This window comes from Opisthorchis viverrini (genome assembly GCF_000715545.1).
Source record: "Opisthorchis viverrini unplaced genomic scaffold opera_v5_92, whole genome shotgun sequence".
In the NCBI taxonomy this organism is placed as follows: Eukaryota; Metazoa; Platyhelminthes; class Trematoda; order Opisthorchiida; family Opisthorchiidae; genus Opisthorchis; species Opisthorchis viverrini.
In genome coordinates, this window is record NW_008751748.1 from 570,801 (window position 1) to 582,711 (window position 11,911).

Here is an 11,911-nt window from a genome sequence, read left to right on the forward strand (position 1 = left end):
TCGCGATTTGCGTATCCGATCCTGGCTCGACCGTATAACTTTTGAGAATGCTACAAACTTCTGGATTTTAGAAGCGCTCAATTCTCTCATTTTCCGTAAACACCATTCTGGTGCAGAGGGCTTAATGGTTAGATGACATCATTATTCCTCCTGAGTGTCGTCTGTCAATTCCTCTCACGACTGATTACAGAAGGGTTACTGGTAGTAATACTTGGGACAAAAAATGACCCGCACTGTAACTTCCGCATCGAACTTATAGGGTGATGGTTAACCCCGTCTGCCCTCCGTTTTTTGACAGGTCACCTTAGCGTTCGCATTAAAGAGCCTTGATTGGTCTGGACAACTTGACAGTATCTCGGGCTTATTGCTTTCTTCTGGTTGCACGAAAGCTTTTTACCGAGCAGATATAACACTTGGATGATTTGTTTTCAACGTGTTTTCACTACATGGATAGACTTGTCTGGTTCACGATCCTTGTCCTGCTTTGTGTCTGAAATTCATTGGTCACCCTATGGATGGGTAATAATTATCAGAGAAAAGATGACGTTCCGATGGTATGCGTTGGAGTGGCTGTTTCGTCCGTCCCTATGTGATCTGACCTACGGCTTGGAGTTGTCTCCAGCTCACCATGCTCTTTGATAAGGTTGCCTGTAACAATGAATATCACTCCGCTGCTGTTGGTCGGATGTACATTAGTCGTTGATAAGTCCTTTCTACGGTTTGTCGGGTTTTTGTTGTGTGCAACGATGATACAAAACAATCTACTTTTGACAGGTACATTCTTGTTAGGTACCTATGACCACCGGAAGCAGTACTGATTTGTGACTTAGTCTCCAATCGGCACCCGCGATTTTGTACTCCTCAATCTAGTTTTTCCAGGATGTCCAAATTAGGTGCTTTGTTTTCTTCTGGAACCAACGCTCAGTTTTATCGGTTGAATGATCGAATATCATCCTCTGGATTCACGCTGTGTTCCGATGTCCTATATGAAATTATCTACCCTTCTTTCTTTGGTAATGTAAGACCCTTCGACCTGGAAATTCATCTCAAATACTGATTGTTGATTCCCACATAAGCATCCTCCCAGTTTGCTGTTTTCTGGCACATAAACTGTTTCCTCTTTGTTTCCCCGTTCTCCTGCACGCCACTCGCACCGTCTGCTCACTGTGCACGGCATGTCACGCTCTTCTGTCTCTGTTGCCCACCCGCACGCTGCTCGGGCCTGCTCGGTTTGTGTCCTACCAACATTGGCCTCGCACCCTCGTTGTTGTTGTGCTGGTTGATGATTGTTGTCATTCGTCCGCGTAGTTCGGCAGTGCACCCTCGTTGTTGTTGTTGTGCTGGTTGATGGTTGTTGTCATTCGTCCGCGTAGTTCGGCAGTACACTGAATTATGTTTGCACAACAGCAATCGCTACAGTTGTGTGGTGGATGAGCTGGAAACCGAGTGAGTTCTCTGCAAGCCTGTTTGTTTTGTTTTATATTTACCCAAGCAGGCAGCTATTGTCCTCCTACGATGTTGCTTTAGTGGCCAGTGAATATAGCACAAGACTTTCTGGTGACAACTAGAACACAAGGAGTGCGTAACATTCTATCTGAGTAATCCAATGAAATTCGGGAGAGACGGCAGACAAGCTTAACTCGCGCCAGCAGATTCCGAGGGATAAGTATCAGTCATTCCAATGAAAGGAGATCCCTACGGGGAGAAAGTTCGCAACAGCATTCCTGAGGAAGTGATGCCAATTACTCCCTTGATCCTTGTTTGAGGAACCTATTGTTTTCCTACCACATTAATCGATTGGACAACCGCAATGGGATTTTCGTTTCCGTGTGTCTGTTCGTTGTACCAACTCGATTTATCACGATTTTTTATCCAAACGTAAGGCTGTGTGCAACAGCTTGAGTTAGAACACTTGTGTGCTGCTGAGCACTACTGGACTTCTGGAGAGCCGACTGTGCGCAATTGTTTGCCATTTAGTGGAATGATTTCCTGAAGTCAGTAGTTAAGTGCAGTTCAGTTTCACTATGAATACTTACAAGGGAAGCAGAATCTATACCACCTGGTTGGTATTACTGCCTTCTCTGCTGTAGTTCATGTAAGTGACTGTCCACAGTTTCATCCTCCAAGGATTTTTGGAAATCATCGCAAGGTTGCACCTCACATGTTTCTGTGAGGCTACCTCAAATCGGGAGACCTATGGATACGGGCTATCAATATTGTACATCCTCCGAACCGTATGGGATGTCACTCTCCTGGCAAGCTCATGCCATCTGTTGTGTGCCTCTCGCGCATGAAGTCCATCCCCCACCCTCTTCCGAGATATTCCCATTAGGAGGGATGAAGTTAGTCGCGAAAATAGAGCGTAAATGTACACGACCAACTGGAACACACCATGCTCCGTGCTTCACGATGTGCATAGCTGCCTTTCTGGGAAACGGAATGCAAAGTTCTTCGCTTTAGAGGAGTTTTCTTTTGGTTGAGCTGCCGGTAGTCGGAAGACTGTCTACTCAGTCGAGCTCACTATCTGCAAGAAGTTTTAAGTCTACGCTGGATTGGTGAACTGATCGTTTCCAACGAGGCGTAATTGTCCTTAAATTGATTCTTTGGTTTTCAGTTTGGCAGTGATGATGTTGGTGACCTTTATCGTTGCCACGTCATTGGATAAAACTTCTTGCCGGTAGAGATGTCCTCACTGAAATAACAGCCATGAAACGAGTACTGTCTGTCCACGTAAGTGGTATGGAGACCAGCTCCTAGAATCAAAATTCAAATCTGATAACTACTCGTTATATTTTATTTGGAACCTATGGCTATTCTTAGCGACGACAAGCCCTGAATTTCTCCCATATGTTGCTCCCTTGAAAAAGCGCGTAAAGCACTGCTTTTCGTTCTGTACAGCACTCATAGGAATGTATGTGTTATTCACTTCTATATTGAATGTGCGGCCCTCTTTTTACCAAACTGAGGTCGTCTGTTGGCGTAACGTGGTGTCTCCGCTCCAGCCTTAGTTACCACTTCTATTTATCGTACATCGAATTAGCGACTAGAAATTAACAAAGTCAGGTTGTTGTTTTGTTATTTCTCCAGTCAATTGGATGGTAATCCCATTCATCGGCCCCATCACATGTTTCGTACCTCTATCAGTTTAACCCTCTACCCTCTCCTTTCGTACAGAGAATCTTTTCCAATTCTCCCCAGTCAGACGGGATGGTGTAAAGTGTACCGGTTACGACCACTCTTGTCCAACAACCGCCACAAACGTGGCTTGGCACTAGACGGAAAGTTAAAACACGAGGACACCAATCTGGCTTCGTCTACCATGTGAGTTTAGTTGTCGCACTTTACATGTTTCCCATTCTTTCTATGCATTGCATATCATCCGACTCGAATGTCGTCGTTCTGATGAACAGTCTCTTGTTAGCATAGTTAGTTAAATGAAATGTGCCACCACGCAAACGTGACCACTCTTTCAATCCATCGAGCATCACCCACCTCAGACAAAACACGCCAGTTTGACTGCCATCCCACCAGAAGGAAGCGTGATGTCTGAGATGTTGCCACAGTTCTATAGCCCATATCAAAATGGGTGAACATCGCTCCTGGCACACATTACTGGTGTGAGGGATCCAAATTCTGTGAACGGAATACGATGTAATGCGATCAACGGGACACCCGAAAGAAGAGCAATTCGAGTTCTTTTTTTCACCCAACGGAAATCTCGCACCGATCGTGGTTCTGAGCTGATTGACTCATTGGAGAATTTAACGGTCTATAGTGCCTGGTAATGTCAATTTCATTGTAGAATAGCACGAACTTTGTGATTAAACATGGGGATGAGCGGTTTGCTTTTCATTGCTTTCATTTGGTCCACGGTATAGGGATGCCCGAACTGTAAAAAAGCAACGGCTTGCGGAGCAAATTTTGTTGCCCATTGTAGATAGGCTTGATTGTTAGTGGTTGAGTACGCGATTAGACACGGGTCATTACTTCGCCTTCACCCTATGCATGGAGGTAATCCATTATCTGGCTGATGTCATGCGTATGTCGTGTATTTGTCAGCTCTGTTCACGTGGCTCACTTGGAATTTTTCGCTCAAAGTAAACCAGAGCTTTTCAATTTTACTGTCGTAAAATTACAAGGAGGAAAGGAACCTGTTGCCAGTGAACCCTTGAAAAATCACAGACGGCGGGAGTAAAACTCGATACTGGCGGTTCTGGTCCAGTCAAACAGAGAAACCCTGATTCCCTATTAGCTTGTCAGTATCGAAGAGCCGCAAAGGCCCGTTTAGTGCAGTTTCTTGAAACGCTTAACCGCGTATTATCTGTACTGTATTATCTGTACTTTATTATTACTTTTCTTAACCATCCTAAAATTGTCGTTGATTTGACCAAGCAGTTTGCCACCTTAGGTTTCGGCGTTCGCTTAGGACTCCGGAATGCAAGCATTTTTCTTTTGGAAACCAGCAATTGCACAGTTTTTCATCGGTAACTGATTGATTTACACTTGGAAGCTGTTTCATTTTGTCTCAACCGTGGAATGCCTTCGCGTCGGTACAATCGTATCCCTCTTGAGACAGTTTTAAAACTTGCTTGACCAGTTGTCTGAATTAAAACGAACCAGTATGGATAACTACAATCGATTCAGTAACAAGTCTACTAATATCGACCGAGAATTTATTGTTATCCCGTTCATGGGTGGATGTGCAATCGCCAAAGCGTATGTCATGATGCACGAAAGCTTAGATCCGATCCCGACGGATTTTCTGGTGTAGTGGTCATGAGCAAGCAGACTTATGCTAATAAAGTGGCCTCTCAGGGCACATAAACCAAACTAAAATGTGGACTGTATTGTTGTACGCGAGACTTAGCTACTTCTGGTGGCGAGTATCTAGGTCTCTAGGTCTTTGGCCACTGGTATCTCACGACTATAGCCAAAATCCACTGGAAGCAGCGAATTTGAAATGAATGGACCAGGAAACTGGCATCTGGTTGAATGGACGTTACTTCACTCAAAGCCTACAAATTAAGGTGGCTGAACCATGTGTTAAGAATGTCTAGTTTTCGCCTGCCGACAAGAGTGCTGTTTTTCATACCTAATTCGGGGTAGCGAAAGCCTGGAGTTGGACAGAATTTGACATGGCAGAAGGAAGCGAAGGATGTTACGCAAAGCTTGGGTGCCACTGGTGCCCTTCGCCCTCCAGGATGAGGTACACTTGGTATTCCCTTCGCTTGGCTGGGGACACTAAACAATATGGCGGCTAACCGATGTCAGCGGCGTTCTTGTTGTCAGTTTCTATCCATAGTGTCTGGCTGAGTTTTGGAGCAGCAGCTCTAGTTCCGCCTTCCTGTTCCATTCCTTTCCTTCTATGATAGGGCTTTATTGCAATAAATTAACATGTTTGCATGACAGTGAAGCATCAGTGTTCGCATTTTGGCGTTGTCTATGGGGATGGTGATGCCAACAATTTCAACCAGACAAGGAACAGCCTATCGTAGAATAGAAGAACACGTGTGTTTTTATTTTGACGTGCTTCTTAAGCACGGACGGATCGGTGAATGGACGCACAAACGTCCAAAGCCATTTTTTCAGTACTGAGGCCTTATGGAAAACTTCTAAAAGCTCCTGGAAACACATGAACCTGGAATACCTCGGTGGATTTAGCCTTGTCTAAGTCTTCACGACTAACGTTGATACCCGTGGGTAATATAGAGCACAGAGGTAGCGAAAATGGTTGTATGTGCCTCGGCTATCTAACGAATGTAATAATGACTGTATTTCGTTGTCAAAATGACACTTGGTTAGAAAGAGACACGCTATAGGGTGGAACGATAGTGGGGACAACTGTGTGTGCACTTGTTCCTCTGGCTGTTGGCCAATTCTCTCTGGAGGTTTGGGGTAGCACTTTGTGAACACAGAGACGGTTTAAGCGATCTGATCACTGTTTAGCACATCAATCTATCGACTACCTCAGAGAATGTTTAACTTGTTGTAATGAAAGTTTTCGAAAGCTCGTCACTGCTATGCATTAGCAACATTTGCACATACTTATCATCCATAGGTCCAGGAGATCTGTTGTATGTGGTGTTTACAGAAAATTCATACGACCGAGGAAATGTATGAATTTCCTAAGTTTCAACCCTTTGAAGCAGTGACTCAACAGTTCCTTAAAACCAAAGGCCGTCCTAACTGCAATAGTGTATTCAGAAAGACTGTTTGTTTTAAATAATCTTCATTCCTCTCCATTTATTGCATGTTCTCGTTTTTTTGTACAACAGCATCTGCAACCCTCAGCAGAAGGAAAATCTCGGTATGATTGTACAGTACCGCGTCAAAGTCAGATTGGCCCTTGGATTCGGTGCTAGGTGAGCGCAACTGTTCACAAGGGTACTTTCCATTGGTTGATATTAGAGTTCCTCACTTGCTTTTATCACATATTTTGTACGCCAGGAACCAACGACAATTAACAGACGTCTTTTTAGATAGGTTATCGCCAAAAATCAATCGCGTTATTGTCCAGTTACAACCAGTAGCAAAACAGCTCGGTTCTGGTTCAACATGATGAAGTAAAGCACCGTTATTGCACTAGTGCAGGTAGGTTTGAGCATTGTAGTCATAAATTGTGCGCAAATTCTGCGGCCAAGTCGCAGTCTAAAGCCCAACAACTTGATCTATCTGACTGATTTGGTCAGTCTCGGGGATAGCCGAACGCCCTGTCGGTTCATCGAATGAACAACGTAGACATATGTCAACGTGCAAAAGATACTGGAGGTTCATAATGTATGCAGCTTTTCTGTAAAAGAAAAACCTTGAAGGGTCTTAACGGCCAGTAGCCATCTACGTTTCTGTTTATACCACTGATGGTTAATTGAAAAGAATGTTCTGTGTGACAAACCCAGTCATCATAATCTCAGAATCAGTAGTATTAGTTTGATCAACAGGTACGAAAATCCGAAAAGTGAAACAGGCGCTGGAGTTTTGATGTTCCAGCCATTTCGCCCGAAAACCTCCACAAATTGCTTCGCCGTACTTTCGTTGGATATGGGCATTACATGTCGACTGATACTTTTCCATTCCCATTTCGTAGCAACCAATAACTCAGTTTTCGGGCCTTCACACATTTGCTGTGGTGGTGTAGTCCGCTGGATCTCTATCAGATGGAGATCAAAACTGAGTTTATTGGTATCCTGGAGCAGGACCAACGAAATGCCGTCGAGATGTCATCTACACACTTATGAAGTGATTCATAAGTTCTTTGAATGAAAAATGCCAGAAATATCGGTGGCACATCACCACGGGATAGTGCCCTCACTTCGTTGCCCCACTTTTTCCATAATCGATGTTTTGTGCCATCTGTCAATCCTAGGAGTGACTTCTGATGGGATTTCTCAATTTCCGACCGCAATTCCCTTCGACTTCCTCCGTCGAAAGTCGTCCATTGACTGAAACATTAGTGATCGTACAATTTTGTAGTTGGTTGTCAGACCCGTTGATGTCTGACTTGTATCTGGTTTTTCACTCCGATTGCGGACTGATTGGCTGAGTAAGTGCACTAATTGTGCACCAAATCGTTCACCCTCTCCATTGGCTATGCCTCTGTCTATCTATCCACCCTACCGCTTGCTAGAAGCCTTATCACGCCAGGTTCCAGGACGTTTTTTCTGATCGTCTCCTGCACACTTCTTGCCTTCCTATTTCCCAGTGACGTATCTCTAGAATTGCCTTTCACACTGACTCACCCGAAACCGGTTGTGGACCTCGAGGACAATGTTTTGAAAATTGATGAATTGGAAGTCAATCCGACTGCCAGTCCAGATTCTTTTTCTCCGAGTTCATCGCCCGTCACCGAGCCTGTTGCAAATTTCCCTTTCATCCCGGACTTGTCTGAAAATGAAGCCGCCAACGGATCATCCTTGGCCGATCTAATTACGCTTGGAGGGGACGTGGTAGGTGCACATCGACCTTCTACTCCACCAGTCAGGTATGTTGCTAACTTAACTGTACGGTTCTACTCCTGATAGACGTTTGTAGGAATATCCACACCTTGTATCTTTTGACCGTGCTCTCCGCAACAACTCATAGGAGAGGAAGCGAATATTGCTTCCTATCATTTTGCTCAGGCAAAACTTCTCACGAACTGGTAACGAACAAGAGCAATGTTTTGACTCGGTTCATCTTTTTGGTACGAACTGAACTCTTGAGGGAGGCCCTCCTAGTTGCCAGTTCCCCACTGTCTTGTTTTCTATTGAATAAGTTATACATATGCTCCAAGAGCTCTCAGTAGAGCATTTCTATTGAATACATATGCTCCAAGAGCTCTCAGTAGAGACTACAAGGGTGGAGGTCAAACACCGCGAAGCAGAGGCAGCTCTAGTGGATGAAAGGGATATCTCCCATCGTGTTGTCCTGTCTGCTGATCTATTAGTGAAAATGGCCAGTAATAGCGCTCTCATTGTACAAATGTATGCACCAAAGTCCAATCAGCTCTTCAGTAATTTGCTAATTTGTTCGTTTCCTCAGCGTGAAATCTTGCAACTCAAGCGCGTCTATCGATTTACAAGTGTAATACCCGGTATCAATGCGACCACAAAGTGCGTTGAAAAAGCTGCAGGAACTCTGAACTATAAGTTAATGAAGTGTGTTGGAATTAATTGGCCTCGTATTTAGTGTCCGTAATTTGGGACTGAATCTCCTGTAATTTTCAGTCAATGACGCAACTGTTTCGCCAGTGGTGATCGAAAGAACATTCCTTCCAATACGTCATCCATATGAACGTTCATAGGTATGATAGTTGCACAATGAAATCAGTTTCATCCAAGGAATGCTGATTTCATTAATGTCACTCCGATGCGCATATCCTTTATACTGTAATTTGTCGCCATAATTAGACAGGAGATATGCTTGGACATTACAGCAGTCTTTAATGCCTCGTATCGTCCACGGCTGGCACATGTTTCGTGCAGTAAAGGTTGTGTGTTCGACCATCATTCAGTTGGGACCCTTGAGCTTAGCCTCTGAGGAGGGAGTCGCGATTTCGGATCTTCCCAGAGATCCGTGAGATGTCCGTCATTGATGCTTCATCACAACCGTAACATTTGCACCATGCTCCTCGATTTGTTAGCATGGACTGATTTTTAGGATTGGATCTCAAGTAATAACTAAACACCTCACTGCCTACAAGATATGATTAGTACTTTGGGAAAAGTAAACAAATCTCACAAGGGTATTCCATTCTGATATTCCCTCACTTAGGAATCGTTCAACTCCGTTTCACATGTGGGGTAAGAGAATGGTAGTGCCTTATTCTTGTTAAATGAGAATCAGTCATACAACTGGTCGACTATTCATACATAGATGGCATGGTTTTCAAGTACTGAGTGGAACATCCTGGGTTCGTAATGAGACGTGAACTTTTTCTTGGCCTGGAATCACTACACTTACGGAGTGAAATCTCTACTGGGCTCCTAACACAACACTTTTCCAGCTCAAGAAAACATCTCCGGTGTATATCAATGTGTCTCCTCGCAATCCCTCAACATTTTAATTTATCAGGATTTCTGGTGTATTCTAGAGAAGGAACTATTCGCCATTCCTCAACCTTTTAATTTATCAGGATTTCTGGTGTATTCTGTTGTTCTAAACACTAAGCGATGATGCTAGGAAGCACGAGTTATTCAGCACCTTGGAGGATCGTTAACTGAAATATTCTGGTTGAGCGTGTACGGTGGTCGTCAGCGTAACCCATATATTAATAATGAACAAGGAACATTTGTCACCCGGACAAACGTATGAAACCACAAAACAAGACAAACTTCCGAAACTAAGGATTTTAGCTGGGCAGCAATTAGAGCACGACAAGTATCGAGCTACATACTTCGTTATATTAAATCACTTATGACGTATTTCAGCAAACGATCCCTCGGAGTAAACTATAGCTAAGTTTGTAAAAAAAATAGCTTCTCAATATGGAGTCAAAGTGTGGTAGCATCGCTTGCGATCACAACCGTTTAACGTCATTCTCAACTTGGTCAGTAACACAGGGGCATTTTCAATGTTGTTTTTTCTTGAGGACTGAATAGACTTTTGCGTTCTTGCACTTACTATTTGGTTTGAAAAAATGCCAGCTTAACTGGTGACCTGGAGACGGGTATGTAAGCCTGGGGTTCACCTCATAGTGACAGAATGTGGTCGCTCCGTTGAGGTCGAGACTATGGGGAATTTTTATGGTGGTCGACCTTGCCAACCATGTTAATGTTCATCTCGTTCTAGAAAGTATTTCCTTGAGGTTTAGAATCTGTACGCTGGGAAAGTGAGTCCTCAAGTTAATGGGATAAATTAGCATTCCGTTATTTCCCTTTCAGATTGCAGCCAGTTTCTCGTCACTCAGAGAGAAAACCAGAAGATGATGATGACTTGATTTTTGAGGATTTCGCCAGGCTGCGTCTGAAAGCCTCCGATTTCTCAGCTGCTGAGCACGACACTGGGAGGAACTCCCTAGCCATGGCCTCCGGTGATATTGTCTCTTGAACGGTTTACTATCGTATTAAGTGTATAACACGCAAACGAGATGCACAGTGTATATTGCTTTGCGGCACAGTATCTCGGAAAGGTCCACTCGAACTGTTTGTACTATGGTGCTTCGCCTCATCCCCATTACGAAAGATAGATCATGCATCGTCATCTGGTGGAAAACACATAGGCGCCTGTTCCATAACTTTGTTATGTCATGACAATGTGTTCTCATTTCTTTCCTCCATTTTCACCTATACAGTCAGTGGTCAAGTCCTTTTCGAATATCTGTGATATGCCGACCAGAACAAACTCATCCTCATGAATGTAATCTCTTGTATTGCCTTTTGACCGTCTTCCTCACACCTATCGGCCGTTTTCTTGCGATCCTTTTTATATCTTCTTCTCACATGTAAATGGAGATAATCCTGCGCCCATCACAGCACTGTATAAAATGTGTTTGTCGATTAGCGCTTGCTAATTTTTTTTGTATCTGATCATGTCACCCGTGTGCAGATGCCTAGGATTTCTATGTTAAGCGAATGATTTCTAGCGCCCAAACATGGCTTCGATCATTTATTGTAGACTTTCTTTGTTTCACCTGTTCGGCTCAGCCTAATTTTTCTTGTTTGAATTCTCATGCAAAAGTCTTTTCTTCTTTTTGGGACGACTTGATTTTCATTCACCAATCCCGTTTGCCAATTATATTAGCATTACTTTAGTAGGTCTTCCATGAGTCATTAAAATGGTGAAGGATCGACCTGCTCCAGGTTTCTGTCAATCGCTGTTTGGAAATCACATTACCGTCGCTTGCTTTTCTGTATCCTTGTTTATTTTACTTATTTGTTGCCGGTGGTGCTGCAACTTGCCACATCTGCGGTATTTTATTGATGGTTTTGTTACAGTTCGGCAACAGATGAGCTTAAACCAATTGAGTCTTTTGCAAAAGAGATGGATTTATCCTCACCGAGGTCTAGACCACTCGAGAATCATGAATCCGTTTACGTCTCACCCGGCGGCTTACTAACGGTATACGCTGATCGCCCACTCAAGCTAGTAGCGTTTTACTTGCTACTACCTCATTTCACTTATCCCAATTTCATCCGGAATTTCATGATGGTACCGCAATCCTAGTTCAATGTGCTAACCCTATTCCGCTTGTCAGCTAGCTGAATTTGTGCTCCGTGAACTAACCGTGCTTTCCGGTATAAATTATACTGTAATTCAATTTAGTAATACAAACAACCTGGTGTGTGATGTGGGCGATTGGTACTATGGAAGCCAAATTCTCTGGAATCGAGTCAACTGAGTGGCAGCAAGGGACATCATTTCAAGCACGTGCATTTTTATGGAAATGAATGCTCCCACTTCTCAATGACCATCAAAAATCATTCACGAGACCAAA

At 43.7% G+C, this 11,911-nt stretch overlaps 1 protein-coding gene across 1 annotated transcript in view; it reads left to right on the forward strand.

Moving 5' to 3' along the window:
* T265_05091 (hypothetical protein) overlaps positions 1-11,514 on the forward strand; it is a gene marked incomplete at both ends in the record, with an annotated part of 56,358 nt that extends 44,844 nt beyond the window's left edge. The window contains 4 exons of the mRNA XM_009170008.1: positions 3,175-3,321; positions 6,276-6,362; positions 7,700-7,978; positions 10,359-11,514. Coding sequence (XP_009168272.1) covers positions 3,175-3,321; positions 6,276-6,362; positions 7,700-7,978; positions 10,359-10,524 — 679 coding nt within the window. The remainder of the gene's footprint in view (positions 1-3,174; positions 3,322-6,275; positions 6,363-7,699; positions 7,979-10,358) is intronic.
* Between the last annotated feature and the right edge of the window lie 397 nt (positions 11,515-11,911).